The sequence below is a fragment of the Poeciliopsis prolifica genome, unplaced genomic scaffold (genome assembly GCF_027474105.1).
Source record: "Poeciliopsis prolifica strain line A6 unplaced genomic scaffold, Auburn_PproV2 SCAFFOLD001, whole genome shotgun sequence".
NCBI classification, from domain to species: Eukaryota; Metazoa; Chordata; class Actinopteri; order Cyprinodontiformes; family Poeciliidae; genus Poeciliopsis; species Poeciliopsis prolifica.
This window is the reverse complement of record NW_026562376.1, coordinates 21,206,154-21,225,337: the sequence shown is the minus strand read 5'-3', so window position 1 is coordinate 21,225,337 and position 19,184 is coordinate 21,206,154. Positions and strand designations below refer to the sequence as shown.

General features: G+C 39.0%; 4 protein-coding genes across 6 annotated transcripts in view; 3 read left to right on the top strand and 1 right to left on the bottom strand.

Moving 5' to 3' along the window:
- Positions 1–208: 208 nt before the first annotated feature.
- On the bottom strand, positions 209–5,146 carry ciapin1 (cytokine induced apoptosis inhibitor 1). The gene is made up of 9 exons (XM_055038415.1): positions 5,089–5,146; positions 3,479–3,641; positions 3,081–3,224; positions 2,425–2,504; positions 1,424–1,592; positions 1,243–1,319; positions 808–929; positions 525–606; positions 209–430 (listed from the first exon to the last, which is right to left on the bottom strand). Exons 2-9 carry the CDS (start codon positions 3,633–3,635, stop codon positions 209–211), a joined length of 1,053 nt encoding a protein of 350 aa, XP_054894390.1. The 5' UTR covers positions 3,636–3,641; positions 5,089–5,146.
- A 249-nt stretch (positions 5,147–5,395) lies between these two features.
- On the top strand, positions 5,396–10,310 carry coq9 (coenzyme Q9 homolog (S. cerevisiae)). Of its 2 annotated transcripts, none has more exons than XM_055044213.1 (9): positions 5,396–5,488; positions 6,825–7,020; positions 7,172–7,295; positions 7,582–7,724; positions 8,319–8,403; positions 8,479–8,583; positions 8,898–9,053; positions 9,233–9,286; positions 9,965–10,310. In XM_055044213.1, exons 1-9 carry the CDS (start codon positions 5,431–5,433, stop codon positions 9,998–10,000), a joined length of 957 nt encoding a protein of 318 aa, XP_054900188.1. In that variant the 5' UTR covers positions 5,396–5,430; the 3' UTR covers positions 10,001–10,310. The 2 variants fall into 2 exon arrangements, with proteins under 2 accessions (XP_054900188.1, XP_054899421.1); XM_055043446.1 differs by having other exon boundaries at positions 8,479–8,685.
- Positions 10,311–11,106: 796 nt separating this feature from the next.
- Positions 11,107–14,814, top strand: polr2c (RNA polymerase II subunit C). Its single transcript, XM_055032932.1, has 9 exons — positions 11,107–11,259; positions 11,446–11,495; positions 11,594–11,662; positions 11,739–11,791; positions 12,933–13,061; positions 13,150–13,201; positions 13,293–13,461; positions 13,546–13,620; positions 14,407–14,814. Exons 1-9 carry the CDS (start codon positions 11,174–11,176, stop codon positions 14,549–14,551), a joined length of 828 nt encoding a protein of 275 aa, XP_054888907.1. The 5' UTR covers positions 11,107–11,173; the 3' UTR covers positions 14,552–14,814.
- An 846-nt stretch (positions 14,815–15,660) lies between these two features.
- The window catches only part of wwp2 (WW domain containing E3 ubiquitin protein ligase 2), a 54,596-nt gene continuing 51,072 nt past the window's right edge, over positions 15,661–19,184 (top strand). For both annotated transcript variants that reach the window (XM_055031566.1, XM_055031557.1), the window contains exon 1: positions 15,661–15,709. The gene's annotated coding sequence lies outside the window, so the exon portion shown is untranslated. The remainder of the gene's footprint in view (positions 15,710–19,184) is intronic.

Below are 19,184 nucleotides of genomic sequence, written 5' to 3'. Positions count from 1 at the left end.
CTGAGGTAAACAGTTTCATCACTAGATTACCAGAAAAAAAATGCTGTTTTCACTTCCATTTTCTGTTGACCCATGAAAAATCTGGCATCCTCTAAATTCAGGCACCGAATCGCATAGATATATCGATTGCAAATGAAAAATTTTGAAAGAGTTGTTTAGGTTCTCGCTTGTTGAACGACCTGTAAAGCCGTCGTGGCGTTACGGTGCCTCATGGGAAACGACATCGCAGTGAGAACCACCCCCCCCCTCTCTCCCGAGGGGCTGGCGAGTTCTGAGTGGATGGAAACAGAGGAATGTTGATGTCCTGAAGCGTTGTGGGACGTTTTGGCTTGTCCTGAAAAGCGATGTTTGTGTTCGTGACCTCCGGTTTGAACGCTGGCATTCCCAGGTACGGGCAGCTGGCGCAGCGGAAGGCATCGCCAAGATAACACTAGCACAAATAAAATACATCAATATCATTTTAATCATTTGGAAACAGAAGACGACATTTTGATTGGATTGTTTTTTTTTATTACACTACTCACACTTCCACATGCAGACTTTGGTAAGTTGGTTTTCTGGTTCTCTTTGCTCTCCTGCTCCAATTCTTCAGCAAGCCCACACGTGCTGCACAATGACAGAATCTGAAAATATTAATACTCTGAAATGACGTAGTGACATTATATCAGATGTAGATATAATAGGACCTCAAATCAGCATGTCGTCTGAGAATAGCCCAACCTCTGACCTCTCTGACCTTATGGCTTACACCTTGAAATGAAAGTTGACCTTGGAGGGTTTTGAAACCTTAAGGGGGTGCGAGCTCACCAGTTCTTGCAGGCTTTTTTCTTCTTTCCACTTCCTTCGCCGCAGCTTGAAGCTTTAAGAGAAGCTGGGTCTGGCTTCTTCAGGTCGTCCTCGTCGAGAAGAGTGTCGGAGTCCAACAGGTCCTGCAGCAAACGGAGCAGAACGGAGATGACCCGCTTCAGGAGGCTGCAGCTAGATTACGCCTTTTTTTTTTTTTTTAATGCTCAGTTTGTGGAAATCTGATAAACTAATAAATATGTTGCTATAACCTTGCACAATTTTACATTAAATCTATATTTAATATAAAACAGTCCTCAGTGAAATGACTCATATTTGCCATATTTTATATTTCACATCTAAACTCATCTTAAAACAGCAAAACAAGTCAGAAACTGAACATTAACCAGAATTTTAGTCATGGTGGTTTTTGAGAAATCGAACTGCCTTTGAACTCACCACATCGTCGTCATTCATGTCGTTCGCCGACAGCATCCACATTTTCTTAGTGTTGGGATCCAGAGCTGGTTTCTCTGCTGAACACACAGATGTTACCATTTATACACATTGAAATGAACAAAAGCTGCTGAAGCCGGCATGAAAACGACGACTAAACGACAGACCATCTTTGTGAACTCACCAGGCTTCGGCGTCTTTTTCCCAAACGACAGTTTGATCTGGCTGCAGGATCCCACCTCGTAGTTGGGTTTGGAGGCAGACACGCGGACTCTGGTCAGAGTGTTTCCTTGGTAACCAGTGGCTGCTCTGAGGGAGCTCAGCGCCTCGGGGCTCAGCTCCGTTTTACTGACCTGAACGAAGAGACAGCAAGAGGGTCAGCAGATCATAAACAGATAATCTTGTGATTTTTTTTGTTTTTCAACCTTTTTATTATTATTTTATTATATTATTATTTTCATTTAAAACACATTTAAAATAAGATTCCTTTTTTTTTTTTTTTTACAGGTTTTCCTGAACATATAACCACCAAATATTTCAATTAAAATACAAACTAAGAAAACAATACATTTTAGCCCCGCATCCCTATGATGGCAGAATGTTCTGCTCTTTTTCATGTTTCTGGAAGAAGAGCACACTATTGGTCACAGTGTGGTTGTGCTGGGCTGCAGCCACCAGAATCGTTTCGTTTCCCTTTACAAAATCACTTGTGCTTTATTTAGGGCCGCATTTCGCCCCCTCCTCTTCACAGGTGGCTTCTTTTTCTACCATCCTTTGTGTTTTTCTTGAAATTTCTCCAGACTACAGATATCTTTTGCTCCCTCCACCATCCAACGTTTCCCACCACTATTATTAATGACAAAAATCAGCAAAAGAGTAGAAAGAAAACAAAAATTCAGATGAACGAGCTTACTGACAAACAACTCACTCTTCCACTGTCTTTCATTTCTTAATCCAGCCACCCTGTAGTTGACCTACATGGCCAGGACTTGCAGAAGGAACAAACTTCAGAAAAAACCCAAACCAAACGAGGTTTTAGCAACAGTGTAACCACCAAGCCACTGAATTAATTCTAGTGACGGCTTGATATTCTTGTTTAAACTCTATGGAGTGATTTGGCTAATAATTCTGCCATGTACAGATAATAAATTGGGACATTTCACTGAACCCTGGCTTCTCACTCACCTCTGTTACCGACACAAAGCCAGACAACTTCAGAGCCGACACGAGTTTCTCTGCAGTCCTCATCGTTTGTGCTTCTGTGCCTGGAACACAAACACAGTTCATTTAGAGAACCAACCTCGGGCTTTTTAGCAGGACTGCGGTTAGAAAAGTTGTGCTTCACTAACATAAATCCTAATGATTCCAAGGTCTTCACCATTCTCTTATGTGAACACTATCACACATATTTAGCACCTTTTAAGACCATTATGAATAGAATTTAAGCCTTTATCATTGCACATATGTACAGAAAATTATTTTTTTTAAAAAGCATATATTTATATTGTAGTAGTGCTAAGCTTTTTAGCACAGAACGAATGCAGCACTGCTGAAGACAAACGTCATCCAGACAAGAAATTTACACTTACGACAGACACGAAAAAGCTACTTTCTTAGTACTAAACCTTACTGGATGCACACATTGCAGGTGAAGGGTAACAAATCCGGTTTGCCAGGTGCCCTAAGTCACACATGTAGTCCAACACTGTGGCCTCCCGGGTATTTCAGACAAAAACGGCAGACAGAAGGGTCTCTGGTGAGGCTGCGTTAGGGTCAGCCACAGTGACCGAACTACCCAACAAGAGACCAGAAAGCAACTTGAAAGGAATGATTCATCTTACCTGTGACTGGTTCATCCAGGAGCAGCTTCCCACCAGGTCTCAGCACTCGGACCATCTCGGCTAAAGTGTCTGGACTGTGGCTGTAGGAGCAGTCGGCCAAAAGACAGGAGAGCACCCAGTCAAAGGACGAAGCTGCGTGAGAGGCTGTGATGAAGAAGGGAGAACTACTGTAAGACTTTCTACTCATGCCTTCAATAGAAAAATGTTATTGTCTAGCCCTGGTTATATTATATCTGATTTTAAGATTTCAACTCAAAACAGGGTAAACTTTACTAGAAAGCTTGGCCATAATCTGAATGTTTCAATACAGTAAAATAATTCCAAGGAAGAATACATTGATGTTTCACCAATTAAACTTAATTGGGTTGAATAATTAAATTGGTGGGCGATTGACTCACAGAGTGACAGTCTCTCCATGTTCTCCACTGAGACTTTTCCATCTGCACCCACTGCTGCCCCAAGTTCCTCCGCGTATTGCTTCAAGGTTTCTGGTGTTGACAACTGAGTCCACACCAGCAACACTTTGTCCCCTGCTTTGATACCAAGGTCAGCCATGCTTTCCTGGGGAAAGATGAATCAAAATTGTTCCAATTGTACATTTTCCTTTTTTTAAAAAAAAAATTTGATAATTCACAAATCACTGCGAAAACTAAAAATTAGAAACATTTTCTGAAAAAAAAATAAGATAAGGTTAGATCACAACATTTAGGACTCAGTCTGAACCTGCAGATGGGGTTTCAGTTCTTCATAATATGTCAGTACCTTTAATCACAATGCTCAAGCAACACAGCAACATAAAGGCAGGCAGTATTTATATGTCAACAAAACAACAGAGGAAATGACAGGGTTGCTGTTCTTTTCCTTGATCTGTCGACGTCGTCAACCACCAATTTTACATCACGTGACCCTTTGAGCTCAGACCAACATCCCGATGGGAAAAAAAAACATGACAATAATTACATTATTTCCTGGAAGGTTTAATTATAATTAACCTTTGAAAGTTATATGTGACCTTTAAGTAAGTGCATTTTTTAAAAATCACTACAATATAAACCCAGGACTTTCTCTAACTTTCTCAACTTATGGTTTTATCTTTTGAGGTTTGGTATTTTTTGAATAATTGTTTTATTATACATAGATGTAAAGCACAGACTGCCCAACTAGAAACCGGCCAGGATCCAGATCAAAATGAGAATGTTTTTGGCTCCAGATCAGTTTGTAGATTTCTGAACTCTAATCTTGAGAAAAGGCCTCAAGCCTGAAGTGCCTTATTTTTATATATATATATATATATATATATATATATATATATATATATATATATATATATATATATATATATATAAAAACAAATACAGGCGAGTGTGCACACTTTACATTTTTGCTTCTCTCTAGCAGCACCCAGCGTGCCGTTTTGGGTTTCCAAATTCTGTATATATATATAAAAAACAAATAATAATTCCATACGTTTTAATACTGCTCAGATTTTGAAAGATGGGAACAAAAATGACACTTATACAGCATATATGATGGTCCAGGCTACAGTTAAGAATCAATGTTTGAGTTTTAAACATTGATTACTAAATGATGTGAATCACTGACTTTGCCCTTAAAGTGGCCAATTCACAAATCACCCAGTGTAGAAATAAAACCTTGAAGATGAGCTGACCAGTTATCTAGAATGTTCTCCGTCGACTGTGTCACAAAGCCGCAAATTAAAATCCTCACTCGGTGTAAACATCAACAACGAGCCACCAAAACTTATCTTTGGTGAAAATCTTTTTTCTTCTTCTTCTTTTTTACTAAAAACCGACATAGTGACGCAGTTTATAGCCATTAGCGACACTTCTGAGGTTTTTTGACACGTTGTTTAGACGGCGAGAGCCTGCTCAACTTCCACTCCCGGGAAAAATACATAACGATTTCGAGTTATCGATGTAAAACACCTCCAAAAAGTACTATTAACCAATTAAAATAAAAACTAAAAGGGTTTCTCTCAATGACTCACCTGCTCTTCTCACGGTACTTACACAAAACAAGTCGCTTAAGTGAATTGAAGGGAAGTGTTTCCGGTTATTATCTTTCAAAATAAAATGTTTTTTTTTTTTTAAATTCAACATTTTAAAGAATTTAATACAAACAGGGATAATGTGGTGATGTATGTTTATTACTAAATACATAATTGTTCTTTTGCATAATATTGGGTTTCATGTACAAAAAAAAATTGAGTGATATCAATTTTAATTTTAAATTGTTTTGGCAGTCAAGTTTGGTTTCAAACTACACTTCCGGTAAATTTGCGTCGCGGTAAAGTGACGCAGCTGCGAACCTCCCAATTGTGCGGCTTGTTATGGCGGCGCTTCTGAGAGCACTGCGAGCTGGAAGGCTCCTCCGAGGGCTACCCAGCGGTAAGACAGACTCGTTCTTGCTTTGTTTCACCGCAGAACACCCAAGAGACCAAAAACACGCCTACAAATCTTTCTGTTTCAGTTTTACATTTTGAAAAAAGAAAAACAAAGAAGCCAGTTTTGACGTTAGCTAACCGAAGGTGATCATGAAGGACAGTAAACAGGTTACCTTTCGGCGGCGTACGGTTTGTAAAAATTAAGTATTTAAGTCATAAAATCGGGCATTTGTTAATTGTATTGCAGTGCATTGTAAACGTGTTAGTCTCTACAGCTGAGGGGCGTGTTTATCTGCAGTTATGGCAAGCGTTGTTCTAATAAATCGACTATAAACAGCTGAGTATACTTGTTTATTTTCTTGCTTCATGACAACATTTTCAACGGATAGCACAGTCGCCGATATAAGCTGGACTGTGTCAGTATTTAAATTTGATATTAATCTCAATAGTTGTTCGGAACAACAACAGAGAAAAGTAAAATAAAGCTTCATTTTGTCTCACGATGAATTAACATGTTTATGGACATTAGCCTTTAGTTCAAGCAGAACTAGTTGGTATTTATGGATTTTCTTATATATATATATATATATATATATATATATATATATATATATATATATATATATATATATATATGTGTGTGTGTGTGTGTGTGTGTGTGTGTTTTGGTTTTTTTGGTGGTATTTGATCCCAGATTACTGATCCATGATCCATGGCAAGCAACCCGCCGTGTTTTTGAGTTAAAAATCTTTTAAGTTGACAAGAAGTTTGAAAACTATCACTTGATGATTACGTGTTACTGAAAGATTGGAAGATTAATAGCTGAACTATAAAAACTTTATAACTTTTAAACTTTAAAGTCTTAAAAAATGCAAACATTTAAAGAAAAAAAAAACTTAAATAAATAAGCAATGCTTAGCATGGTGGGAGCACAAGTAAAGCCTGGTGGCCCGCCAGGCTTATAATACACTGGGAAAAATCCTACATAAATAATTTAAAGATGTTGGGTTCTTCCAACTTGATTGAAATTTGCCCTAGTAAAACAGAATTGCTTAAACTACTTGTATGTAAACAAAATAAAGGTAAATTAAAATACAAACACCAGCAAACTGAAAACAAATTTTAAACAAGAGTATTTGCTTATGTGTTATGTTTAGTTGCTGAAATTCAAAGACACATGTGGTGAATGAGTAACTTGCTTGTTCAGGGTGCTTCCTCCCACCCCTGTGTGAGCAACGTCGTCCCAGCTCATACTTTTATTACCCAGTAACCGTTCTTAATGAAAAGCCAGAATAACCGAGTTAATTTGGAGACTGAGCAAAATCTCTGCCCTCCTCCAGTGGTCGCTGCACCGACATCAACAACCCCTCAGTGCAGCAGCCTGAGACGAGGCTTCCACTGTGCAGCGCTGAGACTGAAGGACGAGTCCAAATCTGACAAACACTCTGCATCTTCGTCCTACTCCTCCTCATCATCATCGTCATCCACAACCCACGATGAGTACACCTCCCAGCAGGATTCTGAACCAAGCCGCGGGTCAGTCATTAAGAAGCTGTTTGTGAGCTCTGCTGCTGTTCCACCTCCTGAGCAGTCTGTCTCAAAATGCTAATTCAGACAAGTTTAACTTGTGCTTGTGTTTAAATTGTGCTTCACGCTTTGTAAGCTGTTACCCTGTGTTTGCACAAAGTGACCAGGAGCAGGACGAGGAGTATGAAACGGAAGAGCAGCTCCAGGCTCGAATCCTGACGGCGGCGCTGGAGTTTGTCCCGCTGCACGGCTGGTCCATGGAGGCCATCTCCGCTGGTGCTGAAGTAAGGTTTAAATAACCTCCAAATATATTTACTTTTCTTTTTTTACTTCTTCTATCAGCAGTTAAAAAGTTATCTGGACTTTTGAATGTTTTTTTTTTCAACACAACAACTTCACCTTTCTAAGGCCAAGGTAATTTTTGAAGCAGTTGTTCAATTTGAGATTATCTGGATTGTGCAACAATTGGAATTAACAGGAGCAAATTAATTTCATTATGTTAAAGGAGGCTTCAGGTTATCTTTGAAGGGTCAGCTCATGTTTTTTATGTCATTGCTGTGCTGCACCCAGGCTGTGGGTTTGTCTTCTGCTTCCACTGGGATGTTCACCAACGGAGCGGGAGACTTGGTGCTACATTTCATCTCCCAGTGCAACTCCAAGCTGACAGAGATCCTGGCTGAGCAACACAATCAAGTCCAGCTGGGTCAGGCAGAGTATGTACGCACAACCTCACTGTGCATTTCAGAAATAAAAACTTTCAGAATCTGCAAGAGACTTGAGACGTTACTCATCGGCAGGCAGCTCTAAATTACAAGCAGAGCTGCAGTAGAAGGGTTTAGATGAGGAAATTTGTAATGTTTTAGAATGATCTAGTCAAAGTCAAACCCTACATCAAGTTGGCAATGTATGTTGAGACTTAAAGATGAATGCTTTCATGCTGCATTGAGCTGCTTTGCAAAAAAGGGGCAAATGTTTTAGTGTTTAGCCCTGCAAAGCTGATGGAGACATGTCACAAGAAACCTCCAGCTGTAATTTGAACAGAAGCTGGTTTTCCAAAGTATTATCTCAGGAGGGCTGGATACACATGTGTGCCACACAATTTTTAGATATTTTCCTGTAAAACATTTTGAAACCTTGTAGTCTCTCCCTTCCACCTCACTATTGCGCATTACTTTGTCACATAAAATCTAATTTCCGTTCAGTGAAGTTTGTGGTTTGGATTTGAGAAAATGCTCAAAAGTTACAGTACAACTACTTTTGTGAGACTTTTGGAAACCCGAACTCCCTGTCGGCTATTTCTGTTGCAGACCAAAGAAGACGGCTGACTTCCTAAGAGACGCAGTAGAGACCAGGCTGCGGATGTACATCCCCTACATGGAATCCTGGCCACAGGTGACCATCAACACTCACTCCCAGCAGAAACAGTAAGAATTACATTTCACCTTTCTCTTGCTGTTGTGTCCGTAGGCGATGAGCATCTTGCTCCTTCCTCACAACATCCCCGACAGCTTGAAGCATCTCTCCACCATGGTGGACGACATCTGGTACTATGCCGGGGACCGCTCCACAGACGTGAGTGGATCCTCCCACCGTCGATCCTCCTCCTCTTCTGCTCATACCTTCCTCTCTCCCATTCATCATCACCCCCACAATATCCGGCCTGCTACGTCTCAGGTTTCCCCGCCCATCACCAAGCCAACTTTCATGTCTTCTTTCTCATTTTATTCTTGAGATTTCTGAATCTCACTCTTCTGCATGTTTATTTTTTATTTTTTTACTCTGCATCTTTTGTCTTAATAAATGGTAAATTCATATGTGATAGTAACAGTCCGTTTCTTCCACAACAATACGTCAAAGTTATTTTTCTGTCCTCCTTCCGTCTGAAGATGAACTGGTACACGAAGCGGGCAGTGCTGACCGGTCTGTACAACGCAACAGAACTGGTGATGCTGCAGGATTCCTCTCCGGACTTCCAGGACACCTGGACCTTCCTTGATAACCGCATTCAGGACGTAACCAACATGGCCGTCACGGCACAGCAGGTACAGAAGAATTGAGACAGAAAACATTCAAGTTTGATCATTCAAGAGATGAATCTCTCTCTTTTAGTCATGTTCTGAATGTTCTCTGCCCTGGCTGGGCAGCAGAGAGAAAGTGTGAATGAATTAAAAACCAAAATACCTGTTCGGACGACGTGGCATAATTTTCTTTTTCCCTGTAGATGAAATTGACTGGTGAAGCTGTAGCACAGGGTCTCATGGGAGCTGCAGTTACGGTGAGTTTTCAGAGGATGTTTTTTCTTTTTAATCAGCGAATAAAAGTACTGTAGCCATCATGGCTTCTGATGCATATCTCCGACCTTTCCTTATTAATGGACCTGGTCTATTTCTCAGCTGCTAAACTTTAAACATCCACATTTGCCCACATGATGGCAGCATTGGATCTGCAAAATTGCCTCAATACTGCAAATTACAACACAGAAGTAGAGAAGGAAGAGGGTTTAATTTTGTTGTTTTGTTTTTTTTTTTTCAAAGTATCGTTTGAATCACCTTTCTTCACTCTTCCTCTCTATCTCCTGGCAAGACCTTTTAGTTCAACAAAAACAGACAAGATGCCACCATACCATACCACCAGCTCTGATAAAAGGTTTTATGATTGCATCTCAATGTATTGGAAAAAGTACATTTTTATCCCTATTTGACTGACAGCTCCAACAAATCCTCTGTGGACCTGTCATCTATCAATTACTGTATTTAATTTGGAGCATTGCACATGTATGCCTTAGTTTAATGAGTGTGTTTTTTTATCATGCTGAATGCTACGTTGAATTATTTGTTATACTTCCTAATAATGTGGGGGTACATATGAGTGTTAGTAGCTTTGCAGTTAATGATAAATGGAAGCTGATCTGAAATAAGGTGACCCATTTTTAAAATATGTTGTTTTTTTTCAGTTGAAGAACCTCACAGGACTGAACCAGAAACGATGATGTGAAACATTTTTGAGGCAAATGAAGCCCAACCATAATCCATGAGCTGAGGACGGTGTGTTTTCTGAGAGGGCGGATTGCTACGTATCTTTTCAGTTGTATGGTGTGGCTGATGGAATCTCACTATTGATTTCAAGAACACAGAAACACCCGATTTGTTGAAAGTCCTCTGTATATTTCAATTCACCTTCAGTATGAGTGGCTTTCTTTTGTTTTACTCGAATCATATTTTTTTCTGTTGTATAGAAGGACAAGAACAGATTCAATTTGATTGTGGAGTCGCAAGCCAAATAAAGTAGTGTATATTCAACACATGTCTGTTGTGATCTTTATTACATGTGCAGAAAATAAATCATTCATTCTGTATTTTTTTAAAAAAAAGCAGTTTCTCTTTGGTTTTAGTTTTTTCACAAATGCAAGTTGAACAATAGATCTATGCAGCTTAGTGTCCAAATTAGGGTTGTAACCATGATTTTCTTTATGTAGATATATATATTTTTAACTTTACCAGTTCAGTAGTGCAAAATATTTACTTCTTTATGTTGCAAGGTTTGAAATAAGAGCCTAATATTTTTTTCAGACTAAAAAGATCAGTTACAGTTTTTTTTTTTTTGTTTGTTTTGTTGTCAAGTTTCAACCTCAATCAATGACTAAGAACAGCTGGGGGTCTGCAACCGAACCTAACACAGGATTAAAAAGTTAGTAGTCTGTTTCCAATATAAATTTCATAACAAATGCTGGTTTAAGTACTTTTTTATTTTAAAAAATAACATAATCACACTAAAAACACTAGTGATGTTGCAGATTTGTCTTTTGTGTCATTAAGTTGGAAACTATTTACTTTTTTCCCATCTTCCATAAATTTCAACATCCCACAGAAAGAAACTCATTCAAATTCTTTCTACTAAAACTTTATTTTTCTTCATTGTGAAATCCAAAAACAAAAATATTTGTTTGTGAATGAAATAAATAAAAAGGTCTAACATTAACTGCGAAGGTTACGGACCCCTGTTTCAGAAAGACCATCGGAGTTTTATTTTGAAAATCCACGGAAGGAGCCCCTTGAAGTCCCGCCTCCTCCGCTGAGCCAATCAGCTCAGCAGCCACTTCCGGGAGGCCTAAAAGCCGAGGCGGCGCAGCGCTCGTCATTTTTAAACAGAATAACCTTTAAGGATGCCGTATGCTAACCAGCCGACGGTCAAAATAACAGAATTGACAGACGAAAATGTCAAGTTTGTTATCGAAAACACGGATTTGGCGTGAGTGTTTATTTACCCTCTTTTTATAGCTGTATTGGGATTAGGGCGCCCATTGTCCTAGTGTGCTTAAATAGAAGCACGAGACGATACAAAAACATAAAAGAGAAAATAGAGGTCAGGCCTACAAAACATACATACAGCTGCACCACATCTTACACCTTTTATTCCCCTCTCTCTTGCTTTCAGGGTTGCAAACTCTCTCCGTCGAGTCTTCATGTCAGAAGTTCCCACTATAGGTAAAGTAACATCTTTGGCCCATCATAGCCTTTAATAATTAGTAATTGCATCACTTTAACTCGTAGTTTTTTTTTTCTTGTTTTTTTTTTTTTTTCAGCCATCGACTGGATCCAGATCGACGCCAATTCATCGGTGCTGCACGACGAGTTCATCGCGCACAGAGTCGGTGTGTATCTCCATCCAGCATAGCAGGCAATTTATGAGCAGAGACCTGAACACTAATCTGCTCGCTGTGTCTCCAGGTCTCATTCCCCTCACCAGCGACGACATAGTGGATAAGATGCAGTACTCAAGGGTGAGTGGACTGTTGCAGCTGACAAAAAAAAAAAAAAAAACGGATGTTGCTCAAAGCTGTTTGGGAAAATAAATAGTAAATAAATAAATGTTTGAGTCTAAGCCTGTGACCTGGAAGAAGATTTTTGCTGATTGTGTACAGAATAAATCGGTTAACATTTATGGGAGCTTTTACAACATCTTAAAGGGCAACCGCAGAAAAAAAAATAAATAAAGCAAATCATAAAAAACACACACAAAAAGGAAATAAAGCAAAACACAATCTGCACATAAAACAGCGTTCCTAGTGTCAGTGTCACAGTGCTACTATGAGCCATTTAGACTGAATGTTTTAAAATTTTATTTGGAGAGTGGGGGGGTTAACTGAGTCTAAATTTGCCACACTCCTGAAGCAGGAACAGCTAAAGCTAAAGGTTTGTACCTAGACATCGGTTCTCCTGAGATGCGTGCCGTATAACCGGGTTTGGATGGATGGACTCCTATAACTAACCTGGAGTGATAAAAGCATTTGTGTGAATGGTGAATATTGGTAAAACTTTACATGTTGGGACAAATTACTCAACTAAGTGTTTACACAAACAAAACTATGGATGTTAGAAATAGAATATTTCAGATAACATCTGAAATTTGTACCAACATTTATGTTGATACATCAGTAATAAAGTAATAAAAGCTTTTAAATATGTTGCTAGTCATTATTTTAAGCTAACTGAAGATTATTCTGCTTTTATCCTGATGATCCTGCTTGTTAAAAGTTTTTTTTAAGGCTAGCTGCCTTTATTGAGCAATAAATGGGGAAGAAACGGGTTATAGCTAGTAAGCCTGGGCATCGAACCCAGGACAACCTCATTGAGGACTACAGCTTCTGTACCAACTGAGCCGCCCAGCACACACATGCAAATCTTTCAACCAATCTGACTTCAATCCAGTTTCTTTTGCAGCTTCAGTCTATAAGTTCAAAACAACAAAGAAAAAATGTCCTTTGCATGCAGAATTTCATTTATTTTCTTTTTTGTGTGTGAAAACCAGAGGTTCTGTTGGTGATAAATGTAAACCGTGACAAAAAAGGAAAACTGCTCAGACTAAGAAGAACGCTAGTTTGTTGTTGAAACCGAGTATGTACCCGTCTGCTCCTCCTGCAGGACTGCACCTGTGACGACTTCTGTCCAGAATGCTCCGTGGAACTGACCTTGGACGTCCGCTGCACCGAGGACCAAACGCGTCACGTCACCTCTCGCGATCTGCTCTCCAACAACCCCAGAGTGATCCCCGTGAGTCTTTTAGGGCGTTTTCACAGCTGACAGTCCAGTACGTAGGATGTGGACCAGGGAAGGAATCTGAAGTTGTTTGATTTTCCAGGTCACTTCCAGAAGCAGAGACAATGACCCGAACGACTACGTCGAGCAGGATGGTACCCTCAGATCTTGCCTCACCGACCTGTTTTAGCCTTTTCTGCTACTATCTTTCAATAATTTCCATCCCTGTTGCGTTGTCCGTGTTAGACATCTTGCTGGTGAAGCTCCGTAAAGGTCAGGAGCTTCGACTGAGAGCGTACGCCAAGAAGGGCTTCGGTAAAGAGCACGCCAAGTGGAACCCGACGGCTGGGGTTTCCTTCGAGTATGACCCGGACAACGCACTGAGGCACACAGTCTATCCACGACCCGAGGAATGGTAGGTATTCATTTTAGTAAACGTCACTGTGAAGTACTAGAGTTGATCATTTAATCAGCGGTGGAATGGTGTGGTTTTTCTTAGGCCAAAGAGTGAATACTCAGAGATTGAGGAAGATGAAGTTCAGGCGCCCTATGACCCCAACGGAAAGCCAGAAAGGTGAGCAAACAGTCTACGGATAAGATATTTGCATAAAGTTTAAGTATTTGATATGTCTTCAGCAAAACTGGACTGTTTGTATGATTACATGCCAATAGTTTGGCTCTTACCTGTTCATGTCATTAACACATGTTATGCATGTTCAGTGGACATGGAAATTTCTCTGTGTTGGCAAGTTTGGAAAATTATGAAGTTAAAAATTTGGACAGTAAAATAATAAAAAGGCAAATTTATTTGGAACCAAACTTTTTCATAAACTGTATAAAAGCATAGTTAACCTTATTTTCCCTCACTGTCTCTTTTGTCTCTGAACTAGATTTAACTCTCCAGTTATAATTAGGATACCTAAATTATGTCTATTTGCTAAATAATAGAAAAAATGTTTGTTAAATTCAGAAGTTTACATTCATTTCCTTAGTATTTAGAAGAACAAATACTATGAAATTGGCTCATATCAGTCTGGCTTAAGGCAGCTGTAATGACAATGTAGTTTACCCCCATCAGTATGTGAATGTGTGTACTAATGGGTGAATGACTGATCATAGTGTAAAGTGCTTTGGAGTTGAAAAACCAATATACAATTGAAAGAGTCTGGCTTAATCCAAAGTTTTTGTTCTCCTTCAACTAGTTTCTTAGAATAGTTTGCTGGATTTCATGTTCTATCTACCTGGCAATGCAGAACCATTACAATTGAATTGCTGAATTTCTTGCCTGTGTTTATTGTTTAATTGTCCCTGCGGCTCGACGGAAACCTTGAACACATGTGAGATTTGACTCTCCCCCCAGATTTTATTTCAACGTGGAGTCTTGTGGTTCCCTCCGGCCGGAGACCATCGTCATGTCGGCGTTGGCGGTTCTGAAGAAGAAGCTCAGCGACCTGCAGACGCAGCTGAGCCATGAGATCCAGAGTGACGTCCTCACCATTAACTGAAGACGTCTTTGTTGTTGCCGGAGGCTCAACCTCAACATGTCTTTTCAGACGCAACTGCCTCCTCTCTGTAGACTGAGCCCAGATCTACTGGATCAGATTCATCTGTAATATTAAATTAATTTGTGTTCGTTTTTCTCGCTCAACAGAGGGGAGTTGTATTGCAGAAGAAACTGTTAGCTTAAAAATGTGACGCATGCTCAGTTTCTCAAGAGTTTATTTGTTTATTTGCTTCTTTTAAAAAAAATAATAAATTTGTTTTTTTTAATATTTGCTTTTATTGTTAAGCTAATGCCTTGTATTAATGCAGCAGCTTCTTTCTCTTGAAGCTGCAATATATAACTTTCATAAGAGACTTGTTGCATTATTGGATGTAATCCTGGACACACGATTGAAATGCTAAAAAGATAGAAAACAGGCGTTCAGTCAAATGTTTTCACAACGTGAGGGAGCTCGGGTCTGACCAAACTAAAAGGGAGACGAATGGTTTGCATATCAGTGACGAGAAAGCAAAAAGAAATTATATAAAGTTAATAATAGTGTGGATGTTTTCAGATTAAAGAATGATACTGTACTTAGATTAGAGGGTTTTTTTAAATTATTTTTTAATATTTTATTCTGTGTAATATAATGAATGCTTCAGATAAAAAAAAAATCCACTTATTTTGGATAAGGAAGATAAATATCAGCACCACATGAGGGCAGTGTTACATTTGACCAGTCTGGTGACATGCTCAATCACTGCGATAGAGATTAAGGGAACAGCACCAATCTCATTTAGATCACATTTGTATGACAAGTTCCAGTCAGTTCCTGCTAATGATAAATATCTACCTTTGCATTGTCACCTTTAACAGCATTACAAATGGGTGGCAGAAGAGAGGAGTGTTGCCCCTCTACATTTGTCTGCCTAGCAGCGCCCCTGGATCCACGTCAGCTTTTTATTTCTCACCTACCTGACAAGTTAATTGCAGTAATCCAGCGCGCTCACATCAGCTCATTCATGTGGAAAGGTATTCCATATGCTGATTGGTGTTTATTATTACCGATACGACCCACAAGTCTTTGTGCAATCACAACGACGCTGCGTCGGTCACGTGGTTTTGTCACAGGCGGAAATGAAAGTTCAGTAGCGACAACGGCAGAGCACAGCCGAACAAGGTAGGCAAATTATCACTGCTTCGCCTCAATTTCCGGCATGTCAATTCACCTGTCACTTACTGACATACGAGACGCCGCTATAAGCACGGCTCCGCCTGCTCCCGGGTGGTGAAAACGACATTTGCCGGTGTGTCCTTTTGTGAAATCCCCTTATGGAGCTGGCTGGCTAACAGTTAGCCTCCTTAGCATCAAGCTCGCTGAATGTAAGCGCGTCGGACCGGATGTTAGGAAGAGCGCTCTTCAAAGTTAAGGACGTACTTCTCCTATGACGTGTGGCATTTGTTTATTTTATAAAGCGTAAAGAAATTCAAACAAAAAGCTGTGTGGTCACAAAAAGACAAATTTGTTAAAAATTATATTAACGTTAATTGTTTCATTATACATAATACCCCATCTAGGTTTTTTTCTTCAGCCTTGTCAATGTAACCTTATACGTTTTATACTCATGTCCTTTAACCACATGTTTTTTCCCTTAACATTACATCGGAGATACAGTTGACAGTGAAATAATAAAGGTAGGAAAGAGAATGGTGCACGCACTGTAAAGTATCCTAAAGCCGTTTGGGTTTGTCGATACGCGCTCCTCTTTTGTCTTATTTTGAAAAAGACGTGCCGGAAGTGTTGCCGGGTCCTAATCATCCCTTGACTATGGGGTGCGAACCTCAATCGTCTTCCGTGTTTGTGTTTTGTGCGCAGCTTCCATGGGTGTTTATTAGGTTGAGCGCAAGTCTGTTCGTCAACAACACACATTTGACAGTTTAAATGAAACTGAAGTCGGTTCCGAACAGAATATCCACATTCTGCTCAGCCGGTCAGCTTGGTTTGCAAAGTGGATAAGAGGTCATGTTGTCCTCTTTTGTTGTGACAAATCCCATCGGATCATCTGCGGTTGTGGCGGTGACCTTTGGTTGTGGGTTTTTTGTTTGTTTATTGTTGGATCAACACCCAGTTATCTGCTTTGATCGTAACCAAAAATATTCCAGCTATGTATCATAGTTTCATGTGGCCCCAGGCTGGGATGACAGCATTAGTCACCTTGATGCAGCACTCAGTATTTGCACATTTTTCTACAAAACTCGGCTCTTAAAAGTTTGCCTCAAAGAGGAGAGACGCGTTGTGTTTTGACTTTGGCAATACATTTTTGATGGTACAGAACAATAAGTTATTCTGGGCCGTCTTGTGGATTTCAATTGAATTATGGCAGAAAATAGGAAGACAATTTGAGCCAACGTTTCCTGTTGTGCTGGTATCCTCCATGACACAATTGGTATTATAAAAATAATATCAATAATAAAGCAAGCCAATGTATTCAACTTCCCATTATGTGCTGACGTCCTTCTCTCAACACGTCCCTAACTCTGATGATGAAAAACCCGAGTCTTTCTTTCTCAGTCAGGACCAGCTTCACACACAGATTTATATTATTTATGATACATTCACAGTTTTTGTTAATTATTATTTTGTTTTCTTCAAGCAAGCTGCCAATATCTAACTGTTTCTAAGATTATACACTGCAAGACCTTTATAGTTTTACAGAATTAATGCCGCTGAAAACAACCGAATACCATGAACCTGATTAGGTCTGCAGCTGCAAAGAGTTGGAGGCAAACTTCAGTGGAGATGCAATATAATCGGTAGAATGGGACCACTTTCACATCATTAACTTTGTTTTTATTCTTAAGTATGTCTGGATAGCTCCCCTCAGAAATCAATGGAAAACATGCTTTTTGGTTTAGTGATTGGAAATGACGGGATGAGCTCCAGATTTTAACCAGGCTCATCTTGATGCAATGGCGAATATATTTTTTAAGCCCCGAGGCTAATAGGAGAACATACATGTACTAAATTTTTAGTCATACATGTGCTAAATCATTCTTGACCGTTTGGTAGTTGATCGGGATTCCTATTTCATTCTTCGCGATGAACTCCATTGTCCGCTTGGCTGACTGGAGGTTCATCTTTTCTTACGTTTCCACTGTTGTTGAAAGCAACAACAATCCCACTAAAAAGAATGCTGCGACCAGAAATGTTCTTTTTGTAAAGTACATCTAGACGACATTTGTTTTGAATGGAGGCTTTTTAAATAAACAGAACTGAACCGAATAACATTTCAGTCACTCAATAAAATCTATGTCTGCTGTGGAGACATCAAGGTCAGAAAGAGGCTGTGCAGCTGACCAAAATTATTTAAAGGATGAATTCGGTCAATCACTCCATTGTAACCATAATATTGCACAAACTGATGTAATAATAACTATGAACGTATGTATTGTGCAGAGCGATAGATTAATCATACAGACGTCTGGAGCTTTTCCTCATTACTTTTTTGTTTACTATGTCTTTTTTTATTTTTTTGTCTGAGCAATAACGCTTTAAAACGACAAAATCTGACCCAAGTATTTTGGTCTAGTTTTGAGTACAAGTATCTTAAGACAAAAGTATGAAGATAAAATGGACTTACAAGACATAGCAGTTTATTTTAAGTAGATAGTTACTTAATTTTGTTGAAAAAGTGCCAGATCCTTTGGCAGATTATTTCATTTATAGCTATAAATGATAATTTATTTCATTTATAGCTATAAATAATAATCTGCCAATGCTAGGCCAGTCGCAATAGATCAATACATGGCATAGTAAAATAAAAGAAACTCAATAGTTTTCATTTGCTTGATTTTGTTGTTTTTTCTCTTTTGTTTCTCTTTTTACCAAAAGCTGAATAACAAAAGTTATCAATTTGGTGTTTATTTACTTTTATTTGTTGTTTCTGTTGTTTTCTTTATTTATTTTGAATATTTTAAATTGTTTTCATTTCTAGTTTTTAAATGTTATTATAATTTAAAGGTTATTTATCTTTTCATTGGTGGAGTTAAGTGGCGTATCAAGTACTAAACCAAATGTTTTATAGTGGGTCTGTTATTGAAGTTGATGAAAAGAAGATGTTGCAATCTTAAACAGTTGACAAATTTTATAGAGTAAGCCAAATTTAAGTGCAAGCTCTGGGTTAGTGAACAGAAATGTAACCAGCAGAGTGACAAACCTTACCTTGATAAGAGTTTGTAGAAACGACAGCATCTTAGCTGATTGCAGCCTCGTTGTGCATTGCGGTTTTCTTACAGATAAGCTCTGCAGCATTTAACTATGACTTTGCTCAAGGTGAAGCTGATGAGGCCCAAACCTCTGCTGTGACATTGACCATGCTGCTCAAAGAAAATAATATATATATATTTTCTGTTGTGATATCTGTAGACATCATAATATTAAACAGGCAGTTGCCCCAAATAATGGAACTTCAGAAAAGGCTGCAAATGTTTCAGTTAAAAAATAACCCTGGATGATATTACAATTACTGAGATTGTTTAAATTAAGTGACAACTGAGTTTTGTTTTGTTTTGTTTTGTTTTCATTTTAATATTAGTTGGATCTTCATACCTGCACAGGACCCTAATGCTGCGGATGCTCAATATGAGAGAGTGCT

Bases quoted from the DNA above. Each gene is read 5' to 3' on its own strand.
- ciapin1 (XM_055038415.1), bottom strand. From the start codon at position 3,635: ATGGCTGACCTTGGTATCAAAGCAGGGGACAAAGTGTTGCTGGTGTGG. The intron at 2,505-3,080 runs GTAAGATGAATC...TTTGTGTTCCAG, and splicing joins CCTGGATGAACCAGTCACAG to GCACAGAAGCACAAACGATG. The intron at 431-524 runs GTGAGTAGTGTA...TATTTGTGCTAG, and splicing joins CAAAGTCTGCATGTGGAAGT to TGTTATCTTGGCGATGCCTT.
- coq9 (XM_055043446.1), top strand. From the start codon at position 5,431: ATGGCGGCGCTTCTGAGAGCACTGCGAGCTGGAAGGCTCCTCCGAGGG. The intron at 7,021-7,171 runs GTCAGTCATTAA...GTTTGCACAAAG, and splicing joins GATTCTGAACCAAGCCGCGG to TGACCAGGAGCAGGACGAGG. The intron at 9,054-9,232 runs GTACAGAAGAAT...TTTTCCCTGTAG, and splicing joins TGGCCGTCACGGCACAGCAG to ATGAAATTGACTGGTGAAGC.
- polr2c (XM_055032932.1), top strand. From the start codon at position 11,174: ATGCCGTATGCTAACCAGCCGACGGTCAAAATAACAGAATTGACAGAC. The intron at 11,260-11,445 runs GTGAGTGTTTAT...TCTTGCTTTCAG, and splicing joins ATCGAAAACACGGATTTGGC to GGTTGCAAACTCTCTCCGTC. The intron at 11,663-11,738 runs GTGTGTATCTCC...CTGTGTCTCCAG, and splicing joins GTTCATCGCGCACAGAGTCG to GTCTCATTCCCCTCACCAGC.